We start from the raw sequence: 26,139 nt of genomic DNA on the forward strand, positions 1-26,139 counted from the left end.
AGTTCACAAAAGTTTTTCCAAACTGCTGATAGGCACCTTGCTTTCAACCACAACACCCAGGCACTTTAAGTTCTGCTGCTGTGCCTGCCTACAGATGCTGTCATTTTTGTCAAGCTGTACAACTGCCAGCTGTTTTCAGCCTAAATGTCTTGCATCTTGACTCTCCTGCACCTAACCTTTCAGAAGGTCCAAACAAGTTGACCTCATTACAGGGGAATAGTACAAAGGAGAGTTTGTGGGGTGCTAGTGCTACATTTTACATACTAATGTAGGAGAAGGAGCCCAGGGCCAGAAAAGGGAGAGCCTGCTTGCAGGTTCTTCTTCAGTCTGTAAGGGTTTGAAACAATTTCTCCTATTGCTTAAAAAAGTGTCTGTAACATAGGGCTGCAGGCAGCTTTTTGGTGAGGCCATGCGGCTGTGCACCAGGAGTTCAAAATTAACGAGGACAGAAAGAGAGAATGAGCAGGTGTGATCGTAAACCAGTCATTCACTGAAAAGGGTACTTCTCTAAGAGGGAAAGTTCTGGATTTTCTTCCAGAAAGTGCTTTTACTTTTTGAATTTTCCTCCTGTAGTTCTTTCCAAAGAGAGCAAGGTTTCAAGTGCTTTTTCTCACACTGTTTCAGTAATCTCTTAGCCTCTGCTAGGTGGATTTGGGAACAGGCAGGTTGTTTTGGGGTGCTTTTTGAACTCTCATACAGATGTGCATTTCCTTCTTTCTGGTGTTTGCCTTTTCCGTACATTTATTTCTGTGGCTAAGAGGAGCTCTGAGCTCTTCTTTGCCTCTCAATTTGTGCAACCACTTGCAAATATTGAGTGCCAGTAAACACAATTTCAAGGTTTCTCTGGTGATATTTGCTACTGAGGCTAAAGAAAACAGGCTCAGTTGAATACATTATATTTATGTCCCTTCTGTTTTGTAAGCACAATGCAGAATATTTCCTTAAAACTGGGTGCCGGAAAGTTTAATAGTTTACAGACTTCTGATCTTCTCTCCTCCTATAGCAGAAAACAGCAGTCAAGACAAAAGTTGAATCCTAGGCTATCAGAGCTTATCTCAAAGCACCTGTGTGAGAAGTTTGAGTGGTGCTTTTTCCCCGATGCAGATGAAATGTGAGGCAGGCTGAAGTCTGACCAGGTGAAAAGCCCTGCAGCTTCCAGGAAGAGAACCATAGAGACTTTTCTAAAGATTAGGACTGGTAGACTTTTGCGCTTTTTTTGCTTTTTACCCATATAATGTCAACATTATCCAGAGAGCAAACTCCCGGTAATGAAGTCTGTGTCTCTCCCCATCTGTCTCACTAAATGCCACTTGGAACAAGCGCCTTTTCATTTGACAATAAAATCAATGAATGAAATATTAGAGGCTTGAACGATATGATGTGCAGAATACATTATGGGAGTTGTTGTGTTTCAGTGGACAGCAAGTCTTGCCCTTTCTTCCTGTTATCATCAACATATCTACTTAATGAAACTGGCACCTTCTGCTAGTCTCTCACCTCTTTGCTTTTAGACTTTAACTCTTTTATAACACTTCAAAGTCTTTCTGGCTGAGGGCTGTGTAATAAAATTCTGCACTCTCTGGGTACTGTTAGGCTCACATTTTTCATCTGTTTGTCTCAATTAAAGCCAGACCTGTACTAACTAAATAATTAAACAACAGAGAGGGAGAAGGAGCTTAAACTGATTTTCATGACACTTGTTTTTATCCCTTTACTCAGTTGAGACAGCCTTCTTCCTCTTTTATCTGAGGTTCTTCAGAACAGGACTCACTCAGTGCTAAGCCAATAAACAGGAAAAAAAGGGAAATGTCAGTGCTGAGGTGGACTTTAGTTAAACATCCTAAAACCTCTGGAACTATCCACAACAACTGATCTGCAAAAGACTGGAGAATGGGGGTTTTTATTGCTTTTTCCAAGCCTTACTGAATTCTCCATCAGGAATATTAACCGCTTCATTGTCATGCTAGGAAAATGTGTCATACATGTAGTAAACAGCTATAAACTAAGAAAGTAAACAGTAATTAATGCTTACTAGCAATCCATGAGACATACCGTACTATTCAACCTTGGAGCTCAAGGTACTGTGTGAGTGGTGGCTTCTTAATTTTATCTTTGTGCCAATCTTAACTCTGTAGTATTGGACAGGGTTATTACATGTGGGCAAAACTGAGTCAATGCTATATGTGATTTCAAGTTGAGTCTACAGGAAGACACAGTTTCAACAAGAGAACATCTCAACCACTTTGCCCGGTAAATCTGGTTGTCTCCAGGGTACAGGTTAAAAGACAGAGAAGGACATAGAGAAAGGATGGTTGTGTTCAAATTTAAGAGCAATTCTCTGCACGTTTATTAGGTATTTGCAGTGCTCCATCTCTTGCTGACAAAATAACTTGCAAGACTCTGTCAGGATAAAATTTTCCATGCTGTTCTTCAGGTTGTTCTTTTCTTATATGCACATCAGCTATTTAGCCTGACTGCAGAATCATGCCCTACTTAGAGAAGCTGAAGCTTAATGAAGAGGTGACCTGTCTGTGATTGCACAGCTGGTCAACATTAGAATGAGGAACAGATCCCAGGACTCTTGGGCTCATCACTAAAGCATGAGGCTTCTGGTACAGCCACTGTTTTGTTGTATCAGGCAGAAGCATCTCTTATTCTGTAGGCTTAAGATGCAAAACAGCAAATTGTTGTTTGGTATCAGAGTTCTATTGTATTTACCGATATAGGACTAATTGTGCTCAGTCATTAGATGTGAACAAATGTTCGCTGTGTCATCTTACCGTGTGATGATGCTCCTGATGCATAAATAATTCTTAGCTGTAGTGTTTGTGAGCTCCAACCTGTCTTGAAGCCTGTAATTAAAAGGATAAGGTGAGCTGTTTACATAAACGAATTGTCAGTATAGTAAGTGTCGTTAATAGCATTGGCAAGAAGTGCTAGGCAGGTAGCAGCATCTTACTGCAATCTGTGTCTGCTGAAGAGACAACTCCTGAATTTTCACCCTGAAAAATTTGCATAGGCTGATAAAGCCACATAGCCAAAGGGAAATACAGAGCTTGTTTATTTTTTAACAGAACTGAACCCAACAAAGGGGAAAAAATAATGTCAACATAGTTGGATTTCAACACCACGTACAATAACTTGACAACCTTTTTCACATTAAGTAGGTGACTACAGCCCTTTTCTACTAAATATGGCACAGTTTTTTTCTGGCTTGGTTTGGTTTTTTTTACTTGTCACCAAAAAGCAGTCCTTTTCATTTTGTTCATCTTGGGTTTTTTTTTTCTGCCACAGCTTCTACATTCTGGGACTTCTCTGATGCTCAGAGAAAGTGCTTATCATACATACCTACTGATTTCTTGCTTACAAACAATCCTGGTGTGTCCATCGATTTAGAAGATTTGTTCCTTTTAAATAAAAAGAAAGGAGGTTTAATATCTTGCTGTTTATATATGATAACTGCCAAAAAGCGTAGGAAGCTGTACAGTTTCCATGAACAGTCTCCGGAATATTAGAAAGCTCTTACCCTCTGTCTCTAATTCATTGCTAATAAACAACAGTTTACTATTCCAACAACCTCAAACACCAGTTAGTGAAACCTGATGAAATGTAGTGAAGCAGTGGTGTTATCCTCATTTTACAGAATGAAAGCATGGAATAAACAGCCAGATGCTAACCTCTGTGACCCTGGTGTGAATCTGAGTTAAGTTTGTTCAGTTATCAGATGCAGCTTAAGATTTACATCGCTACAGCTGAAATGAGCAGCTGCCTGAACGTCAAGAGGAAAGTGAAGAGACATGCCTGGAATCCCAAGGGATGTACCCAAAGTAAATCTATGACAGAGCAGAACATAGTATTCAGGGGTGTGGCAAGAAAAACTCAGCCATCAGTGGACCCAGTAAGCTGACAGCTGCTCAAAAGACTAGCTGAGTGGGAATTTCTAAATGATTGCTGGCAGTGACAGTTTAGGCACTAGGCTACTAAAGAGGGCAGTGTCTCTCAGTATCTTAAGAGCAGTGTTCTGGGTCTCAAAAGTCCTGGCATCTGCTCATAGATCATAACTCGCCTCCCCAGTGACCTTGGAAATGTGCCTCAGTTTCTCCTGCTATAAGGAGGTCTCTCCTTCGTGAAGTGCTACTAATGAAAGGCATTTCATATGAGTTAAATTATTGATTACACACTGCAGCCTGCTGCTTAGCTCCCCATTACTGAGTTGCGTTTCACAGATGGGTCTTGTGCCAACAAAAATGTGCATATCAGGACCTTATCCCCTTTACAAAATAGATACAGTTACGACAGGCAGAGTCATGGTGCATGACAGTTACTTTCATGTTCTTCACACACTCCTCCAAGACAGTTCTATTGCATTATCTTTGGCAGCAAAAAAGAAAGCATTTTTTGTTCAGTGATCACGTATTCCTGCGTAGCACAAATTCAAGCCATGATTTTAATAGCTTGTATCTTCCTGAGACTCTGGGCACAGTCATTTTAAAATATCTTTTCTCTCAGACCAGTGCCTGAATATTAGAAGTAGTGGATTTGAATTGTCTTTGTTCACAAGGATGTTTTGCTGCTTTCAGAGAAAGAAGTTTTTGATTTTGTAAGAGTATGGGTTTTTATATTGAATAAATTAGAAATTAAAAAGGAGACCATGATGAAGAAAAAGCAGTATTGGGGCACACAATCTTTAAGCTGCCATTGATGTGAATAAAAAAGTGAGGTATGTAGTCAGAGCAATGAGTACATCTCGCTGATGTCCTGCAGCCTGGTTATGAAAGAATAACTATCACCTGAGAAAGGGCTCATGTCAAGTCTCCTATTGCTGTTAATTAGATGTCACTTCTACTGCTGGGACATTTTGTGCTATAAACAGTGACATAAAAACTGAGGTGAGGAAAGACAGGCTCAGCAGCACGTGAAGCTGGTATGGGCATCTCTTCCAGTCTAGCTTACAATTTCACAACTGTTTCTGTGGTCAGGCTCATTCTTCCCCAGACTCCATGCTAGACCACTTTTCCTGGCAATGTGTTGGGCATATCCTTTCCTGACAGGTAGAAAACAAACAAAAACTTCTGTGCATGTCCAAATCATAACATCTTCTAATTCTTCTAAGTTGCTGGCAACAAAGGAACCCTGTTGTCATGGGCTCATGAAGCCTTGCCATTGTCACCGTTTTGAGAACACCTCAAAAAGTTTTGTTCCAAAGTGAAAGGTTTTTTCTACACTTACTCTATTGTGCTTGGCTGCTGAGAATCCATTTCCCTGAAATTCTGCAGATGAAAGTGCTGCAGACATTAATGATAGATTTGCTAGCTGTGCTGAAGTTTGCTGGACTCCTCACTGTCCTCTTCATTTTTCTAACAAGCTCCTTGGAGGAGAGGAGAAGATGCATGGAAACTCCATATATTCTCTTCTTTTGATTGATTTCATTCTTTCATCTTTCCTTATGAAGATGAATCACAGATTTAGCTCTTTACCCCAGCCTTTCTCAATCCAGTTCTGTATACTTCATCCTCTTGATCACCTTTTGTGTATGATTGTGTCTTCTGAATCCTCCCTCCTACCACCTACAAAACACTTGTCACATTTCTTTCTGTGCAGACTCTTGCCGAGTTATTCTTCTTCTCTGGCACAAGTTGCTGTAGCTTCTTTTGCCCTGGCCACATCACCACCACCTCTGAAGTCAGCTGATACCATTGCTTTAGATCCTTGTTCTGGCATTGCCAGTTTCTTCCTTTATTCCTTTCACTAACTCCTTTCTCCATCACTGAGTCAACCTGACTAATCTTGCCTTTCCCTGCCCTTGATATACTGTATCTGCCTGTGCTTCACTTATCTACCCTCCTTTCTTATCAGGTACTCACTGCCTGTCTACTTTCTTCCTCTCCTGGCACTAGTGTGCTATCCAATGTGATGCTCCCGTGAAGCCATCCTCTCCTCTCCTGAGACAGTCCTGCAGTACCTTCAGTGAGCTACTCTTTGGCCTCCTTCTCATCCAAGTTGTTCCTTAATAACCGTCCATGCAGTTTCTCTCTATAAGCAGTCAGTCCACTAAGAAGGGCTAATGGCTGTTGGGAAATGGCAACGTACTTGATGCAAATGAGATATCAAATAAAAAAGGTTAAACTTGTGGGGGAAGCATTTTTCCCTGAAACTTGACTTTCCCACATGTAAAAGAGAAGTTCTTCATAGTAGAGACTGCCTTTTCCTATACCTGCATATATATATATACACACAGACGTATCTCTATGTGTTTATGCATGTATATATGTGTGTGTATATATGTATATGCATGTGTAGGTGTGCATACACATATATTGCATACAACTGTTATGTGTATGCACACCTGTGAAATAAATACACAGTAGAGGTTAAAGTATTCAATTCTGTTGAACACAGTATATCCTGTACTGTACAGGCATACAAGAAAATGTCATACTGTGTTTCTGGGGACAGGCAGACTTGTATTACAGTGCACACACAAGATTTCATGTGCATATTTTACACTAGATTCATGGTAAAATTTCTAAAAACTTCATAGAGGAAAGTTCTGAGAGTTTTTGTGCTTGAAATATATTTTCAGAGGTAACTCAGGGCATTTGTTGCAGGAGAAGACAGTCTTTTTTAGGGTTGAGAGAGGACATAGCAGTAGAAGAGAGGAGTGAGTTTGGGAACAGGAAGAAACATGAATTTATACAGACAGTGCAACAAGAATCACACAGGGCATCAATAGTGAGGATGAAAAGCTTGAACTTGACAGTGATCTGAAGAGGTGGATGAGAGATGTGGCAGGAGAAGTGAAAGATTTTACAAGCCACATATTTTGTATGAACCGGTGTAAGATCAGGGACTGGAAGGCCATAGAGAAAGGGTCAGTCACTCAGAGAAGTCTTAACACAAAGTGCAACACATTCAGCTGGTATCAGTCAGCATAAGTACACTGATTTCATTGAAGTCATGCAAATTTATACCAGCTAAGGATGTAGCCTCACACATTTCAGAAAGGAAGGGTGTCTTATGCAGGTGTTTAAAGGATAAAGAAAAAGAAATCGGGAGAAGGAGAAAAGAGGTAAAGGACATTAATGAAAGGTTTTAACTGTGAGTTGTGCAGAAAATAATCCAGCTTCATTGTACCATTATAGATTCAGCTAGTCCTGACTATGTTCATCAGACTCGGTACTGGCCAATGTAGAAATGTTCCAGCATTCAGAATATGTACCTTTTCCCCTCTTCCCTTCTGTCACCTTTTTATTCTCTGTTTCTGTGTCCCATTTTGGGAGCAGAACTCTGCAGTTCTCCTAATTCCTGCCAAACTTGAATCTGAAATTGTTGTTGAGTCCTTCTTGTGTTCTTTCAGCTTATACTGAAGACACGCATTGCTCTGGCAGTACTTGGCTGTGGCTCCAGCATTCATGTCTGTATTAAATTCCAAATGATCTAAACTACAGCTATTAAAGTAGTCAGAAGTAGCAAGACAGCGTTCTGCTCTGTTCTCCTTTAATAACCTCCACAGTGTTGAAATTGCTTACTTCTTATAGTTTTAAAGGCTGAAAAATACTTTGCACTTGCTTTTCACTTTGGACACCTCTACCAAATACAGCTAAACCTTGCGAATGTAACAACCAGGAGAGCTGTGCTGAAACGAATCTCTCCTGTGATATCAGCTCACACTTTGGCCATAGGCAATCAAAAGGTGAAACCCCACCCCACCCCTTCCCACCCCTCTAACATGCCTTTTTATTTTCCCTTTCTGGAAACAGCCTGGTGTCCTGAGGACCACAGAAAGTGTAACTCACCCAAAGTATTTGCTGTGGGCCCGTTGCTCTTACTGTGGTTGCAGTGGAGTCATATGAAAGCCACTATAGTCTCTTAAGACCAAAACAAAAAAAAAAGGGGGGGAAAAAAAGGCTTCCACTAAAGATTATGTTGAAAGTAGTTGTAATCACTGTAATTTTTTACTACAATTATTATTGTTTGTAATAGCAAAATACCTCGAGGCAAGAGCAGAGTTTAGGGTCCTTTCTACTAAAGTCTGTAGAGAAGATAGAATTATCTAAAATTGGGGAAAAGTCAGGGCAGAATAGGAAAATATTGTTCACAAGCACCAAGATTGTACTGGGCACCAAATGAAGCTAGCAGATACCAGACTCAACATAAGTAAAAGCTCATACTTCTTCAGATATGTCATGTTAGCAGGTTAGGAGGTTAGCAAATGTAACGCCCATCTACAAGAATGGCCAGAAGGAGGATTCGGGGAACCACCGGCCTAACAATCTGGCCTCGGTGCCAGGGAAGGTTATGGAATAGATCGTCTTGAGTTCCACCATGTGGCACGGACAGGACAACCAGGCGATCAGGCCCAGTCAGCATGGGTTTATGAAAGGCAGATCCTGCTTGACTAACCTGATCTTCTATGACAAGATGACCCGCTTTCTGGATGAGGCAAAAGCTGCGCATGTTGTCTATGTAGACTTTAGTAAAGCCTTTGACACCGTTTCCCACGGCATTCTCCTGGAGAAACTTGGTGCTCATGGCTTGGACAGGCGCACACTTCGCTGGGGAAAAAACTGGCTGGATGGCTGGGCCCAAAGAGTTGCGGTGAATGGAGTTAAATCCAGCTGGCGGGCGGTCACAAGTGGTGCTCCCCAGGGCTCAGTACTGGGGCCAGTTCTCTTTAATATCTTTATCAATGACCTGGACAAGGGGATGAAGTGCACCCTCAGTAAGTTCACAGATGACACCAAGTTTGGCGGGAGTGTTGATCTGCTTGAGGGTAAGGAACGCTTTGCAGAGGGATCTGGACAGGCTGGATCAATGGGCCGAGGCCAATTGTATGAGGTTCAACAAGGCTAAGTGTCGAGTCCTGCACTTGGGGCACAACAACCCCATGCAACGTTACAGGCTTGGGGAAGAGTGGCTGGAAAGCTGTCTGGTGGAAAAGGACCTGGGGGTGTTGGTCGATGACCAGCTGAATATGAGCCAGCAGTGTGCCCAGGTGGCCAAGAAGGCCAACAGCATCCTGGCTTGTATCAGAAATAGTTTGGCCAGCAGGACTAGGGAAGTGATTGTACCCCTGTACTCAGCACTGGTGAAGCCACACCTCAAATACTGTGTTCAGTTTTAGGCCCCTCACTACAAGAAAGATATTGAGGTGCTGGAGTGTGCCCAAAGAAGGGCAACGAAGCTGGTGAAGGGTCTAGAGCACAAGTCTTATGAGGAGCAGCTGAGGAAACTGGGGTTGTTTAGTCTGGAGAGAAGGAGGCTGAGGGGAGACCTTATCGCTCTCTACAACTACCTCAAAGGAGGTTGTAGCCTCCTCCAACTGTAGTGGGTGTTGGTCTCTTCTCCCAAGTAACAAATGATAGGATGAGAGGAAATGGCCTCACATTGCACCAGGGGAAGTTTAGATTGGATATCAGGAAACATTTCTTCACCAAAAGGGTTGTCAAGCATTGGAACAGGCTGCCCAGGGAAGTGGTTAAGTCACTGTCCCTGGAGGTATTTAAAAGACATGTAGATGTGGTGCTTAGGGACATGGTGGTCTTGGCAGTGTTAAGTTAACAGTTGGACTTGATGATCTTAAAGGTCTTTTCCAACCAAAACATTTCTATGATTCTTTGTGCCACAAGTCACCGGAAGCCAGAGGACCACTATTAAGAAGTGCCACCATACAGCTGCACTGTTGTGCTCCATACTGCACAGCTGCTACTCCCTGCTGCTGGAGGCCCAATACTGTGCTGGATTGAGTTTCAGCCTGGCCACATGCAGCTGCTATTGTGCTTTCAGTAGAAACTAGCACACAGTTAATAACTTGGAGGACTTATATTTGCAGTATGTGAGACAGGCAAAATGGGAGAGGGGTAAAAAGTTATTGTTATCCCCATTTTTACTGAGGGAGAATTGAGCAAGAGGCTGTTTTGTGACCTGTCCAGTGTCACCCAAGAAATCAGTATCAGAGCTAGCAGCTGAGATGAGATCTGGAGTCCCCTTCAATGCCTGAATTAGAGGATCATGGTTTCTCCTCCATTAGGCACCAAAAATCTATGAAGTGAAAACTGAATCGAAGGCATTGAGTTATCAGGCTCAAAAGTGTCTATTTTTCTATGGAAATCTTTTCCCAGTGACAGCTAAGCTTATGCAGGAAGAGAAGCACTTCTCATCATGCAAGAGCTGTCAGGGAGCTGTACTGTGCAAAATGCTGTAGCTGTGCAGCTGACTTCTGGAGAAGTCTCATCCCGTAGCCAGGCAGCATACAGCCCCGTTCCTGACAATCCAGCTGTAATTCTGCCTGCTCGATAATTTTTCACCGTGGTCATGCCAGAATCATAGCCTTGTTTTCTGTTGTCTGGCTGTTAATGGTGGTGTATGAATAAGCAAGAAAGACAGCTTCATTTTCATAAGCTAACTTGTGCCTGGAGTAGCAGGGAGTGAGAGGAGCATGCTTAATCATAACTGCAGGGCCAGAGCAGAAAACAATGACAGAGCTTTTGCTGTTAGTGATGGTATTTTATTATAATAACTCTTAGGAAGAAGAAACAGGTAACTCAGAATGTTGAACGATTCAAATTCATTATGGTAGCCACCGTGTTCTCATCTGCTGGAAGAATAAGTCACATAACTCTTTTATGCTTGCCTTTTACAAAAGGCCATGGTGGGAAGGGACTCCTCAGAGTCTTTTCTGAGTCTTTCTCCTCAGAAAATCTGAATTCAGATTGCGATATGACCAGAGGTGAAATGAAACTGGTGAAAGTTTCCGCAGAACTGCAGGTACCTTGCAGGGAAGGCATGAAGAGTGGCAGAGGGACAGGCTGGGGCTGATGGATGGTCAGAGAACTGTGGGCAAGGGGACCGTTCATTGTGCCTGCTCAACCCCATGCATTGCTTTGGCCAGTGCCTCATTTCTATAACTTCATAATGCATTTGAAAAAGTAAATAACTAAATGAAATAACTGGCAATGCTCAGATGATGTGGATGAATATTCCCACAATGGTTCATTAATGTAAAAAAATTTTGATGAAAGCTTTGAGTGAAACATTTTTAGTTGTTCAAAATTGGAAGGGCAAAGCTTATGATTTTATTTTGTTTGAACATAGAATAATGTGGTACATATGGTACATATTATGCATCTGTATTATATGTCACATGGATATTATTTAAAATTAGGAGGGTTGTACATTTAGATGTGGTTATTTTGATATCTTCAGACCAAAATATTTGGGGAATTTCTTCCAGAGAATATTTCTGAATTTATTTTTTCTATACTGATTCAGAATGAAAACATTTTTTGGAATCATTAATATTTGCTATGCAGCTGAAGTTCTGGTTTGCTGATCACTTCTGCCCTAAGTCGAGATCATAGAGACAATGTAAAGGGAAATAAAAATATATTCTTCTTTGGCAGAGACAGCAACACTATTCCAGCCTAGAGAAAACAGAAATGTGACTAGAGAAGATACAAAACATCTACACGCCTTTCTGCAAGGTGGCTTGGGAGACAAGCCATCACGTCTACCTAGTAGGGTTTTAGACACCAGCAAGAGTTACAACAGCCTGACAAGTTGCATCATGCTCTACCCTAGGACAGTACGTGAACACGGGCACATTCTCAGGCCATTGCAAAAGCAAAATAAAGTGTGCAGGCAGTTATTCCAGCTCAGTTGATACACAGTAAGACACATTATCTGATCCATGTATCTAAGCCCAAAAGCTTACATGGTATTAATTTCTGCCTTCATCCATGTCCTATATCAAACCTCAAGGAATACTGGTGAGAGCAGGATTTGTTCTGGTGTCTTCAAAAATAAAGGGAAAAAGGGGAAGGAAATGATACAGCTGCAATAAATACGTGCAAACATAATTTCCTGAGCCTTTTCAGTTTATCTTAGCATGAGAAATAATAACTGAGAAATAAGTATTTCAGGGGTACATTGTCAGAACTGAGACTTTGGACTGGTAGGTGGGAAAGGAAAATTATTAGCAAGCAGCAAGGTTTGTTCATTTTTTATTATTCATCAGTTTGAAGGCTGAACTCTGTGGCTTGTTGGGAAATGCATGGGGCTAAAATAATGAAAGCAGGTTGATGCTCCATGCTAAGGAAGTTCAGTATCTGCTTCCTGCAAATGGAATTCTAACATTTCTTTTGATGTTTGCAGTACTATCCTGAGAAGGATCTGTGGACTGCTGAGTTGTGAAATGCACTGTTAGAATATGGGCAGGGTCACTCTCTTCCTACCAGCTGTGCCATCTATTCCAGCCCATCTGCACCTGCATTTTTTATTGTTTTTTTTCCTCATCTCTTACTAGCCATGGTAGTTTCTTATTTTGATTTATTCTACCTCAACTGTAAGGGAGTCGTTATAAGGAACAGGCAGTCTTCCAGCCTGGAATCAACAAGTGTTGGTTTAAATTTTGCCCTTCTGCCTTTTTTGGCTAAGACTTGTTTTAGCCAGTTGAGATCTCTTTCATATTTCCTCACAATATACGGCTTGTGGTGCCTCATGTGCTGTCTAATATATTCTATGTGTCTTACAGGTTGAGAGATGCTACAGTTTATTTGTATGAACAAGTCATCAGTTGCTTAGGATACATCTGCCTCTAACTTGTCATTTCCTTCATTCCCGTGTGCATTGCACTCTGTTAATATTACCAGTTTTCAGTAGCACCAATGGGGTGATAAATGTGTGGTGGTCTTTTATATGATCCTTTCTGCTCTCTCCCAGATTTCCCACCTCCTTAAAAATGAGCTGTGGAGTGGAAAATTAAATATATATATTATATGTAATATATAATGGAAAAGGAAAGACATCATTAGAAAATGAGATCTGGTGAGGACTGGCATGTTGTGATTAGGATAGAGTAGGATGATCCTGAACAGTAGTGTGGAGTGGACCTGATAGTCTCTCAAGGTAATTTCTAGATTGATTTCTTTTCACTCCTTGAATGTTTTTCTATTGTTCTGATTTATTTGTTATATGCATTGGCCACTCACTGCTGCTCACACTCCTTGAAACAACATTTGAGACACATATAGGGGTTACTGACGTTCCACTGAATTAGAGATACCACAGGAGAGTATCGCAATCACCTGAGCTATCCTAACGTCTTTCTAGCCGATTATGAAATAGAATTAATCACTTCTGTCTTTATGTATTGCTTGTTAGCCCAATCTTGTCTTGGTCCAAACTGAAATTTTAGTAATACAGCTGTGGTCCTACATAAGCAACATATAATGATCATTTGATGCTTTCGGTCCACTGCTGTGACCATACACCCAGTTTTATGAGCATAGCTGGGATTTGAAAATGTGCCTTCAGAGCATGATGCTTAATTGCTTTCTCAAAAGGTTGCAAAATAATTTCCGCTTCCAGTCTTAGTGCCCTCAATGAGTGGGTCCCTCTGTCAAAACACCATTGCCTTTCCTTTCTTTGACTGGATCCAAATGCAGTTTTCCCTTCCCTCCATCTTCTGTCACCAGAGCATCATTTCAATCACTTCTCTTATTTACATTTTATGCAGCACATTTCAGGATAGATAATTAAGTCCTTATCTATACAAACATTCACTTTTCAGTTGATTTTTAAGCAGTGCAAATTTTCTAGACATTTGATTTAAAACATGTTTTACTCTAGCTGAAGCCAGCTGCTAATCAATGTAAGCTAAACCAAAATAAGCCCATCTAAAACTGAAATCGTAATTTCTATGCAGCATTCCACACAGGCTTTTAAATTATTCTCTTAAATTAAAACAGTGCAACTTTCTTATGTAGGTAAACTCTTAGAATGCAGTATTTTCCTGAGCAAAAGGGATTTCCTTTGTGACTGAGAAAAAAATCCCTGAAACTAGTGGGGGGGGGAGCATGGGAAGAGAATAATTTGTTATACTGAGCCTTGTTCTTCAATTATATTATCTCCATCAGTGTATGAACCGATCTTCATATTAGATGATCGTTTTACCAACACTTACTTCTCACTAGGTGGATTCTCCATCGTTGTATTCCAAAATGAAGCAGCATTCAGATTTGTCTGGGTGATATATTTTTGTCAGCATGACAAAGGTTCCCACAGTGTTTAATTACTCAGACTAGCCAGGGGAGAAGGAAAGAAATGAACTGTGCTGAGTTTGCTGTGCCAGGCTTGCTGCCTGTTATATAAGCAGGCATCTTCCGAATGCCTGAAAGCAAAGGCAGCATCCGAACTTCTGTCTTCTCTTTTCACTGGCTGTCCCTCTCCAGATTTTGTGTTTGTTTTCCATTGATTGACTGTCTTCTGTCTCACGGTCTTTTTGCAATTTGCTCATTTCCAGGGCAGCAGGTTCTTGGCTTGGTGGAAAATCAGAGTGACTGGTATTTGGGCAACCTTTGGAAGAATCATCGGCCCTGGCCAGCGCTTGGGAGGGGCTACAACACAGGTAGGCCGTGAGGGTTTTCTTTGAATTAACGTTTGCATTGAGCATGCAGTCAGTGTCCTGGTACAGAGAGTATGAGATGTGGTAATTTGCACCTCCCTTCCTAACCTAGTGCAAAATTTGTCATTTAAAGCAGTAAAAATGATGCAGTGTGATGCATTTTGAGTTTCTGGTCCTGTGCTACTCTGAGGAGAATATGTTCCTTCTCTAAATGGTCTTAAGAGAGGTTGTATGGCATCCTTTAGGGAAGGACGGAGCTTTTCAGCAGTCTGACACATCCTCAGCACATCTCCTGCAAGATTTCCATCCATGATGCAGTGTATGTAGGCCCAGAAAGAGGGATAGAATAGGAATCAAGACTCATTTTCTGTAGAGAGGTAAATGGTATCACAAAATGTCAGCCCAATAAAGATACAACTCCTGCAGGACAGCCACAGAGTCATAATTGTCCTAATAAAATGCAAACTACTGGCCATCGATTTCTGCTGCCATGAGAAAGGAATACACACACTAGATCACAGAATTTATTAGGTTGCAAGAGACAGGTCTTCCCACTGATTTGTGTTTGGTATGTGAGAAAACATACCAGGTGCATAAAGAACACACACGTACATCTAAATCATTTCGATGCTAGGCTTTACGTGCTGATGCAGGGAGTTAGGTTCCCTCTCTATTTGTAATAAAAGGGCAGAACAGATGGTGAAACCTCCATTTAGAAAAGATGAGTCCATTTAAATATCCCTGCACTATCAGGAAATTATTCACCACAATAGTGGTTTTGCTTCACAGAAATATATTGGATTTAATTAAACGGACTAACTAGAAAAAGAATTGCAGTTGTGGTTGGGTCATCTGTATTTCTGTATTCCTTTGTATATTTGGGGAAATCACCAGTTTTTGTGAATCTGTATTTCATCCTCTGCAAAGCGTCTCTGTTCTGTGAAAGCGTTCAAAAGAATAGCCTAACAGAACACAGATAGATATGGATACAAGATTTTGGGAATAGAGATTTGTTTCCTGGTTCTTCACTTGCCAGAGCAGAATTGCATATATAAAGGCTTGGGCTGCCCACCCCACCCCCCAAAAGCATGAGACAGAGCTAAGTTTCATGGATTTGTCCTGAAACCTGAAAGCTTATGTTATACACAGCTAAACTTGTTGATGTCAGTTCTGTTCAGTGTTACACCACAAAGCAGTATCTTTTGTTCTGCCAAGAGATGACAACCTTTTATAGTTACTTTTTTCCTGCTGCATTTTTGCTTTTTCCTTTCTGCCATTTTAATGCTGGCAGAGAGAAATGTGTCACAACCACATAACATTAGAATAACCCAGAAATGTATGGTGGGTAGTATCTAAAATGCAATTATGTAAATAAAAATGCTGTAAAGCTTTAATTTATATTGTCTTAACATTCTGTTCCAAATGTTTTGTAGGGGTACCAAATGTCAGTATATCACAAAATTCTTCCACTGAAAGCTAAAATAATTGAATGTCTGCAGTCCTTCACATATATTGCATGTGCAAATTCTTGGTATGTGTTAATACATACCTACCAGGCCATGCATAATCCTGCCCATGATTTTAGTCTGCTTGCAGTTTCTTTCTTCAAATAACTCACCTGTAGTTATGAAAACTTCCTATTTTTTAGGGAAAAAAAAACAGAAGGTAGATAATGAATGGAAGATTGACAAGTGATCATATGAAGTGGAATGATGTTTTTTCAAGTACGTGGAGCAAGAGGTCACTGAGTGAAACAGTGCAACCTCTGAGAAGTAGCAAACGAAGTTATTGACAGAATCAGCATCATTTACTATAATTTTCTTAATTGAATTCATTGTTTGCCTCAGTAATCTAGCAGAGACTGGAGGTATAAATCTCTCAAGAAAGATGAAATACCAGGTGAACTGGAGCTTGTTTGATGTGTTCAGTAAATTAAAATAATTGACACTGAACTCAACACTCTAGCCAAGGAGGATCCAAAGCTGAATCAGGGGGAAGCTCTCAGACAGACTTTGCTCTTGGGAGAGTGTTTACTACAGTCCTATGATACAATCCTAAGAAAAGAGATTTTTATGTGAGCCTCTTCAACCAGACCCAACCCTGGCAGATTTGATGCAGAAGCACCTCTCAAAGTCAAAATTCTTCCACTGCTTCATCCCAATTTCTGAAGCAAGTAATTTATCTTTCACTCCTACCTTTCTATGTCTTAGCTACTCTGAACAACATATAGATTGGGGGAGTCCCAGAAGGCAGATACATTAAAGCCAAAGGTGTTTTTGTTCCTTCTCCACTAGCTCTGTAAACCCAGTAAGCATGTGCGTTCTCCTCTTCCTACGTACCCAGGCCAAATCTCCTGACAGCCAATACAGATTTTCAAGGAAAGATTTTGTTTGGGTTTTTTTCATCCTTCTTCCTCTTTTGCACAGGCAGATAAGCCAAGTGATACTTTAGTCCATGATAATATAACCTTAGGAAAACCAGACCAAACTCAAAAGTCAGTTCAGTGACAATTTAATTAGTGTTTAAAATGTTCTTAGTTAGACCATTCTTTATTTGAGATAACATTCCCTTCTTCAAACCATTTTAAATACAGTTCCTTCTGTACCACAAAGTTACCCAGGTATTTTCTCTACCTCATTGGCTGAAACTCAGTAAGCTGCTTAATCAAATATTTTTTAAATATATCGTCCACTCCATTTTGCTTGTCTACACTGAGATTAACTCTTACAGACTCCTCATACATTAGTTAAAGCACACTTTTCTCTCTGTGTAATCTGTATTGTCTTTCACTGGCTAAACTGGCCTTTTGAAAGTGCTTCTGAGCTGCACTATGATTCTTCTCTTTACAGATGTTAAACTGACAGCTCCAGAGTTGCACTGTATGGTTTGATGTTCATTTCTGGAGTAACAGACATCTTAGTCCTCAGAAAAATATCTTGTCAAAGAAATTCTAAACATAAAAGCTTTTAGCACTTTGTCTGCTTTGTACTTTCCATCATGGTGGAGAATAGCTTTTAAAAGGAGTTTCTGGTGGCTGTTACTATGATTTCAGACCACTTCCTCAGCTGGTGTGAATCACCCCTGGCTTCTCTGGCTTTACTGCAGCAGGGCCAACTTACATCAGCTGATAATGGACTCCATGCCTTTCAAATGGAGCATTAGGGAGGATCTGTGCCTGTAATTTGGATGCAAGGGGAGCATTTGTAAAAACTTTGGCCCAGGGGATTTCAGACTTCTAGACTACACAATCCCATCCTGAGGATTTGAGGCTCATCTGAAATACACTGCCTCAGTGAAACTACTAGGTACTGTAAGGAGGTGTCTCAACAGCTTGAGCTGTGGATTCATACTCCCACGCTGGGAGATGTCACGTTATGAGATTTGTGGATGAGAACAGAAGGGAATGGCTAGCAGCTAACGATTACCAGGTTACGTGTGCACTGTGCATTGTTACTCCCATGTTTGTAATGACTGGAAGAATGCTAGAATGAATCTCTTTCCTTCATTGTTTCCTTGAATAAAAGGACCTATGGAAGATGAATTGGAAGTGGAAAGCATATGTTACATCATTTTTGCATTATATTTAACAATTGTGAATAATAAAGACAAATGTAGGGCAGACTGTTTATATGAAATTAGACTGGATCACATCTTGTGCTTCTTTGTGATGATACTGTGCATCTTCAGTGCAGAAAGCAAATGACTAGTAAAGCAATGCAAAATGGGGTGGTGGTGGTCATGGAACTTCCTGTGGTCCTGCTCCGGAAACACTATAACCGCTTTCATCTGAGCTCCGCAGGCTTCTGCTTACAACATTATGATGATGGATTTGATGATAAGAAGTTTTGAGGATTTTTAATTTAATCAGACATTCCTGGTTTTTAGAAATCCTCACAATTAATGCTTTAAATAGTTATTGTTGCCTAATTCTAGGTAGATCTGTTACCAAAATGTCTTTTTTTTCCTCTGGCAGAGTCAGAATTCCATGACAGCCATCTGAATATAGTGCTAATTTACAAACTATATTCCATAGATTCTGACTAAGACTAGTGCTTTTCTGCATGGTGTAAAGAAAGGAGTGTAGTGGTTGCTTGAGAGAGCAGATTTTCGCAAATTGTCTCAGTGAATGAAGAAGTCAGAAAACTCATGGTTTATAGAACCTTTAAATACCCACCACTGGGGCTTGACTCAGTTTAGCCACGCCCTCTCTAAAAGCCATTGCAATATTCTTACCTCACATTACATAAAACATTACTGACATTTGGTACAGGAACTGGTTTCTTTAGGTTTGGTTGTAAGTACGGGAGCCTTTGCAAACAAATGAGAAATACATTTTAATGATCAAAAAAAAGAAAAAATGAAGTCCAACACCAACGTCAAGGCAAAAAGTAGCACTTTCTTCACCTACTCAGATTTACACTGTGCCATTTTTTTGGATTAGATTATTCCTTCTTTAAGATGCTATGAGCTCATTCAGCAAATATTGTTATCATCAGTGCAAAGCATGCTGATACACATGTGCTTTGTAACACACAAAGATGCATTTGAAATACAGGTATTATGCACATTGTACAGGTAGTAGTTTAGGAAGTGCCAACACATTGTTGCTTTTAGGCTCAACAGGAAATGTCAGTCTGTTTGTGTCAATGGTGGGAAGCTAAAATGATAATTCTGCTTTTGATGACCACATCGCTATCTTTGTTGTCTATAATCTGTAGCTTGCACTTAAAAATAAGCTATCTTAAAGCTGACTACCCTCAAAGAACAGATTTCTTTCCAGTCTTTCTCATGCAGTTTCTAACGCATGTGATGTTCTGAGAACTTGTTTATAGCATGCTTGACATTTCTGAAATGAGGGTCAATATGTATTTGATTTTTAAAATGGTACCTCTAGTTTGAGAGGCCTGTCCATGTAGTAATGGCATTGCTGCGGCTGAATTAGTCTACTGTTCATTGCATTCTCTGAGATACATCCTCTGGTCCTTAGCAATTGAATCTATCAGACCCTGCAATAACTATCTTTTTTTTTTAAACAACACCTGACTTTCTTTGAAACATTGAAAACTTTCATCTCCTAAGAAACCTGTGATAAAAAAACAATGGCATTCAGGCAGTCTGTACCAGATTATAGTTTCCGTTGTATTGGCATAAATAAAAAGTATTTCTTTCTAGTTGATTAAGTTGTCCTAGTTTGGAATTTTTTGCTGTTCTAACCTGAGTTCATAATCTAAGTTCTCCATGTAATGTACCTAAATAGGACATATATGTGTAGTATTCCAATCTAGTGATTTAAAGAATCATTCTGAAGTGTGGTATTTTTAGCTTGATCAAGACAGTTCTTTATGTGAACATACATAGCTTGATGAGTACTTATGTTGTCCAGCAGTCTGAAATGCCCTCTCTTTATTGTAGAGGGACCATCATTAGCAGGTTAAATTTAGATGAAAGACTTGCACATAAAAGCTTAGTAGAGGCATCCATGTGCCTAAACTGAGAACAAAAACTTTATTATGTGACAGGAGAACCCCAGACAAATGCATAGTAATAGTAAAACCAGTACTTTTTCTTCTGAAGTGCAAGTTCACTTTCCAGTTTCTCATTGTGCTCATAAAGGTGATTGTGTAAAGACAATTCCTTTTTGTAGATACAGAAACAGAGGTTTTAACCATAATCCCAAAGCAAAGAAAGAGGCATCACAGCTGGACTCCACCTTTGGACTCTAACAGGTAGCCTGGTGCCTGTCACAGAAAGTAGTGGAGTAGCTAAGATGTCTTTCTACATCCTTGTGTCAAAGTTGTCACCTCTAAGAGAGTGCCAACAAAAAACAGTTGAATTTGGTCACAGTTAGATCACTATCTTAGGTACTATTGGCTACAGAAATCACTATGCTTTAATCATTTTAGTGTTAGAGCAAACTAGGTTCAGGACAAACCTTTCTCCTTTAAAAAAAATCAAGAGACTTTTGAGAAAGAAGAATGTGCAAAATTGAGTGGACACTGAGATCTCAGAAGCAGCAGCTCAATTCTTTCCCCATTGTCTGTCTTCCATGTCTGTGTTCGGCTACATCCTGACTTTAGTTGTTCCTGCTGTAGCTCCTCAACCCTCCCTCTTCCACCTGTCTTTGTCAAACTGAGCTCAGGGGAGGACAGGAGCACTGCAGTACCCTATATATACAGATAGTTTCTACACGGTTGTTCTCAAGACCCTAGCAGAGGTGGTGAAAAGAAAAGTTTTCCCAGATACGATCATAGAATTATAGGCAATTTATGTCAGAAAGGATTTCCAGAGATCTTCTGATCCTCTTCCCACTGAAAGCCAAGTCAGGTTGCTCAGGGCCTTTTTCAATCGAGTTTTTAGTATCTCCAAGGATACCTTTCAAGACAGCCTTTTCCTGTATTTGGCTACTGGCTTGTTGAGAAAAGTAAAAAATAAAAGCAAAAATTCCTAATACGTAACTAGAATTTCCGTTGCTGCAATTCGTGTCAGTTACCTCTCATTCTGTCTCTGTGCATCTCTTGGAAGAATTTGGCTCCATTAAGTAGCTGTAGACAGCAATAAGATATCCCCTTAGCCTTCCCTTCTCCAGGCTGAACAAGCCCAGTTCTCTAAGCTTCTCCTCATACATGTTCTCCAGGCCTCTGACCATTTTGGTTGCTCTACGCTGGACTTACTCCAGCATGTCAGTGTCTTCATTTGACTGAGGTATCCAAAACAGTACTTCAGATGTGGTCTTACAAGTGCTGAGTAAAGAGTGGTAATCACCTCCCTTGACCTAAGGGGCTAATATAGCCCAGGATGTGGCTGGCCACCTTTGCCACAAGGTCGCACTGCTGGCTTATGTTCAACTTGCTGTCCACCAAGGCCCCTAGGACTTTTCCTGAAGAGCTCCTTTCTATCCACTTGTCCTCCAGCCTGTACTGTCCATTCAGGAATAGTCCCATGCAGGACTTTCCATTGACCTTTATGAGCTTTCTCTTAGCCCACTTGTCCAGCTTGTCAAGGTTCCTCTGAATAGCAGCCCTATTCCCAGGGTATTGGCCAAACCCCAATTTGGTGTCATGTGTGATGTTGCTGGGGATGCATTCTATCTCATCTCCAGCTCATTAATCAAGATGTTAAACAGTATCAACCCCAGTATCAATTCTTGTGTAATACCACTTATAATTGGCCACCATCTGAATGTTTTATTGCTGAATGCAACCCTTTAAGCTTGGCAGTCTGACTTACTTTACAGGCACCTTGTAGTCCCCTTATCCAAACTGTACCTCAGTTTGGCTAAATGAGCATGTTAAACAGCTCCACACACATTTTCTCCTTATGCAAATGCATCCTGTATTTCTGTTGTGAACCTAATCCTGTCTCTCTGTTACTAGAAGAGAAATGGTCATGGAGGAAAGATTGACCTGCAGCTGATCTTTGGATGAAATCATTGCATTAAAGTACATTGTTTCCTGTTTTTTTTAAAAATGCTGTGGTTAATTTTTAGGTTTGTTCATTCTGTGCTGCTGCTCTCCTTCCCCTAATCCATTTCTTAGAATGTTCTATTCCTCCTGAATGTCATCCAGTCAATAAACTGCCCATTAATAGCGGGGGGAAAAAGTCATCTCGTTGCTTCTGAATGCAAAACGCCAAACCTCTTTGTCATCCAACTGTAAAGAAATACCTGAGAGGCTGTTCAGCCCATGAGCCACATTTCCTCATCTGTTGCTAGGGCATTGACTGAACACCAGATCAAGAAAAGCTATGACAGGTTCTTAGTCATTATGCCCATCCCTACAATTAGCCTTGAAGACTACTGTTAATATTAGAAGCCAGCCAAAATAATTATCACCTGTGCAGGGTGCATTTTTCCTCTTCACATAGTCAAAAGTGGTAACCTTGTAAAGTTGTTGACATTTCGACCCCTATTAAATATGATGCTTTTGAGAGGATCAAAATCAAAAAAAACCCATATAATTTGAAGCAATGTTCCCTATTACCTTTCACTTTTTGCTGCTTTCTGAGGAAGAAAAAAACATAGATAAGCATCATGGATAAGGTCCAGATCTGATATAAATGTCTGACTCTTGCATTAAATAGACCTAAGCTGATTTACAGGAGCTGAGGATTAAGAAAGAGATTTTTTTCTTTTAAAGGTGGGTGATTCTTAGATGGAGAGTTCAAGATAGATTAGTTTTGGAAGACGTACTTGCTTTCATCAGGGCAAATATTCAGTGAATTCCAGCAAACCGCCTCAGTTTTTATCCATGGAAACAAGCTTTGTGTGATCCCTTTTTCCAAACATGCTTGCCCAGGGAGATATAATGACTGACCTCGCACAGTAACCCTGTACAGTCTGTATCATTCTGTGATTCCTCCTTAGGACAGCTCACCCAAAGTCCAGTTACTCTGGCTTGATGTAGAGTTGTGACACTCGCACTTCTGTGTTGTGAGGCACCGACATGTAAAATTGTACACTCAGAAAGAATGAAGAGATGCATGAGAATCAGTCCAGGATGGATAATCAGATGAACATGAACTCCAGGTTTAATATGATTGTCAAAACACTTTGTATGATCATTGGACGTGTAAACAGGGACATTTCAAGTATGTGTGCAGGAGATAGATTTCTTTTGTATTGGGTGTAGACATTTTCCTCCTGATATACTGGATGTCTACACTGTCAGATAACTTAGCTCCCTAGTTCATTCTTCGCTCTTGGCTCCCTTATCATCCACAGGGCACAGAAATTAGTTGGTACTCTGTCTTTCACAGGGAGCAACCTGTCTTTTGTCAAGAAAAAAAAATATATTGAGTGTAATTTCTTGCTAGTTCGCTCCAGGAATTATTTCTGGAAGGTAGTTCTGGATAGGACTACACTCTGTTTGGCACCTGATTCTAGTCCTTCAGCACTGCTTCAGAAGACTTCACACTCTCTAATATTCCTACATGCCCTGATTACATTCTCCAGTGCACACAACATAGACCCTCAGTTCCATGCTAAAAACTCTCCAATCTAGAAAATTGCAACATGGCCCTCTCATAATGTCGGACACTGAGAAATGCAAACAAAATGTTATGTCTAACATAACATAACATAAACCTAAAGGAACACTAACTAGGCCCTCAGAGACAAGTACTTTGTAGTATGAATGTGGCCAGCCTGCTCAATAAAGAGTTGGACCCTGAAGTGTGTATACAACCACTCTGTAGTCCTTGATCTGGGTGCTAGGGATCGCTTCTTGGAGTGAATATATTTTAAAATGGATTTAGCTGCTTGTCCAGGTCTAATCTCCACAGGTTTTTATAAATTCACAAGGTCAAAGGAAATACTGGAAAATTTCCCATAAATTGGGAAAAATGGCTCCAGGAGCTTATCTGGGAGCAAGTCAAGGGATAGTTTGATCATAGCTTATTAGTATCTGCAGGAAAAAATAACAATTCTTAGTAGAGGGCTTGCCAATTTAGCAAAGGTTCAGCAAGATCAAATGACTGCAAGTTCAAAGACATGTTCAAATTAGAAATAAGGGAAGTATCCTTCATCAGGGTAATTATGCATTGGAATAACTTATCAAAGTTTGTGATAGATTATCCATTATCGTAAATTTTTAGATCAAGACTGAATGTTTTTCTAGAAGTTATGCTCTAGTTAAAGCACAAACTGATTCTGAAAAATCCTATGGCCTCTGTTATGCAAGAGCTAAAAATTATCCTTTCTGACTTTATCACTTAAATATGTATTTAACCGGGACTTTGTTTTACTCTTGACTGAAGTCACCTAAGCACCCAGACAAATGAAATTACAGGTAACCTGCTGTGTAAGAATGTACTGCATTTTTAGTATTAAAGAGAGGAAAAGTTCTTTAAAACTTTGTAGAAATTTTCCACGTTTCCCCCATGTCGCTTTTCTTTTTAAGTCTCACATTTCAAAGTGCTTTATAATAAGATGCGTACCTGACCATCTTTTTATTAGTGTCAACTTTTGGCACCTCTGTGACTTCCAGACATGTACAGAGATGCACACTGAGTAACTGTTGGGGGATACTTGTGCATGGCAGTGTTGAGACACACATCTTTGAGACACCTCTCCTCTGCTCCATTTAGATTGGTCATTGCCATTGTGCTACAGCATCTAGAAGCTGAAACCTGTGTCCTCTCTGCCTTTGCTGGTCTGAAGTTAGGATGTGTTAACTGAGGTTTAAAACTTCTTGATTTTTTCTGAGCAAAAACTTTACCAATCTTTTGGATTTCAAGATAATTTAATGATTTGCCTCTTCGGGTTTTTTTCCCCCTCTTGGAAGCCATCTCCCTACTTTACCAACTGAGAAGTCCCTTGAATATTTGCTTTTCACTGCCTTTATAATGTAGTCTCTGCACCCTATATGCTCACAAGGGTCATGAACTGTAAAGGCTGGGGAGCTTCTTAAAATCCCTGTAAGGAGGTTCTTCACAGATGGTTTTCATCTCCTACAAGTCTCTGCACAGAATTCAGGAAACACAGGGATTTGAGAAAGATTACTATCCTTAGTGTCTTCCTTGGTGCCCAAAGCAAGTAGAGCAGCTGGGAAGAACTCTAGCTTCCTTCTCTGATTTTGCTAATACTTGTCTTTTTGCCAGCTGCGTTGTTTTCCTATAGGATTTAGGAAAACTTTATCAGCAATTTGGGCAGGAAAGTGTATGACTTTGCACCGCTTGGGGTCTATGTAAGAGAAGGCCAGTTCCTCCAGGTCTAGAGGTGGTTTTTCTTTGCTGACCTCAGAGAGACCTGCCGAATTGTTACTTCTCTTCACAAGACTCTGGAAGATAAGAGGGGAGAACATTGCTTAGCAGGATGGTGTTTAAGTAGCAGAGGTTTTCCTCCATAGACTTCCTAAAAGTCTTTTGGCTCATGAGTCCTCTCCTGTAGACCTTTTAGACTCACAGATCAAGGAAATTTTTCTGTAGCAGCCTTTGGGGCTTCAAGAAAGTTGGGAGAAATTCCCCCAGAAACAGAAGTCACTAAAGAGAAGATACAAAGCATATGTATCTTTTTTTCAAATTGCTCAGGAAAAAAGGCATTTAAACAATAAAGAAACAATTAGAAAACTAGGAAATTCTGAGCTACAGTCAGTAGCTCTATAAGAAGTTAGAATCATGCTTGAGTATATCCTTCATTTTAATTCTGCCTAAGGAGAAACAGCATACTTTGGAAGAGGAGAATAAATAAAATAAAAGGGTTCCATTTCATTAAATGGTCATCAGGAAGTGTAAACAAAATGTTTATAATGCTTCAAGAGGAACCAGGCTCCCAATAGAGTGACTGCACTACATTTCAAAATACACTCTATCACATCTTCGCTTTCAATACATGTGCAGAGAAAACAAGGGCTATTGCATTCTGTCACCATGCCCGGAGGGACACCCACTTTCCATTTCAAAACAGCTTCTCAGCCCTGTTTGGTTTTCTCAGAGAAAAGTTCAAATGTGGAGTCATTGTTTATTCTCAGTTAACACATTGTGCATCCTTGCAAATTTTTATTAGTTTTTTTTACATTGTGAAAAGCTTTTCTGGAGAAAAAGGCTGGTGCATATAAGTTCGTAGTTAAATAATGTATCAGGATACTCCAAAAATGTGTTAGAATGACAGGGCTTTGGTCATACTGTGCTAAAACTTATAGACATAAGCTATGGTTTTATTATACTAATGATATGGCTAGTCAAATTATGAGCAGCAGTTAGATAGATTAGTCTGTAAATCAAGTGACATAAATGCAGTG

The 26,139-nt window shown here is 40.3% G+C and overlaps 1 protein-coding gene across 4 annotated transcripts in view; it reads left to right on the forward strand.

Moving 5' to 3' along the window:
• Window positions 1–26,139, forward strand: part of LARGE1 (LARGE xylosyl- and glucuronyltransferase 1) — a 300,056-nt gene that overhangs the window by 220,620 nt on the left and 53,297 nt on the right. For all 4 annotated transcript variants that reach the window (XR_011048183.1, XM_068400631.1, XM_068400632.1 and 1 more), the window contains one exon: window positions 14,303–14,407. Coding sequence is in view for 3 of the 4 variants with exons in the window: in XM_068400631.1 (XP_068256732.1) it covers window positions 14,303–14,407 (105 nt within the window). In the remaining variant the exon portion in view is untranslated. The remainder of the gene's footprint in view (window positions 1–14,302; window positions 14,408–26,139) is intronic.

Source organism: Nyctibius grandis, chromosome 5 (assembly GCF_013368605.1).
Source record: "Nyctibius grandis isolate bNycGra1 chromosome 5, bNycGra1.pri, whole genome shotgun sequence".
NCBI classification, from domain to species: Eukaryota; Metazoa; Chordata; class Aves; order Nyctibiiformes; family Nyctibiidae; genus Nyctibius; species Nyctibius grandis.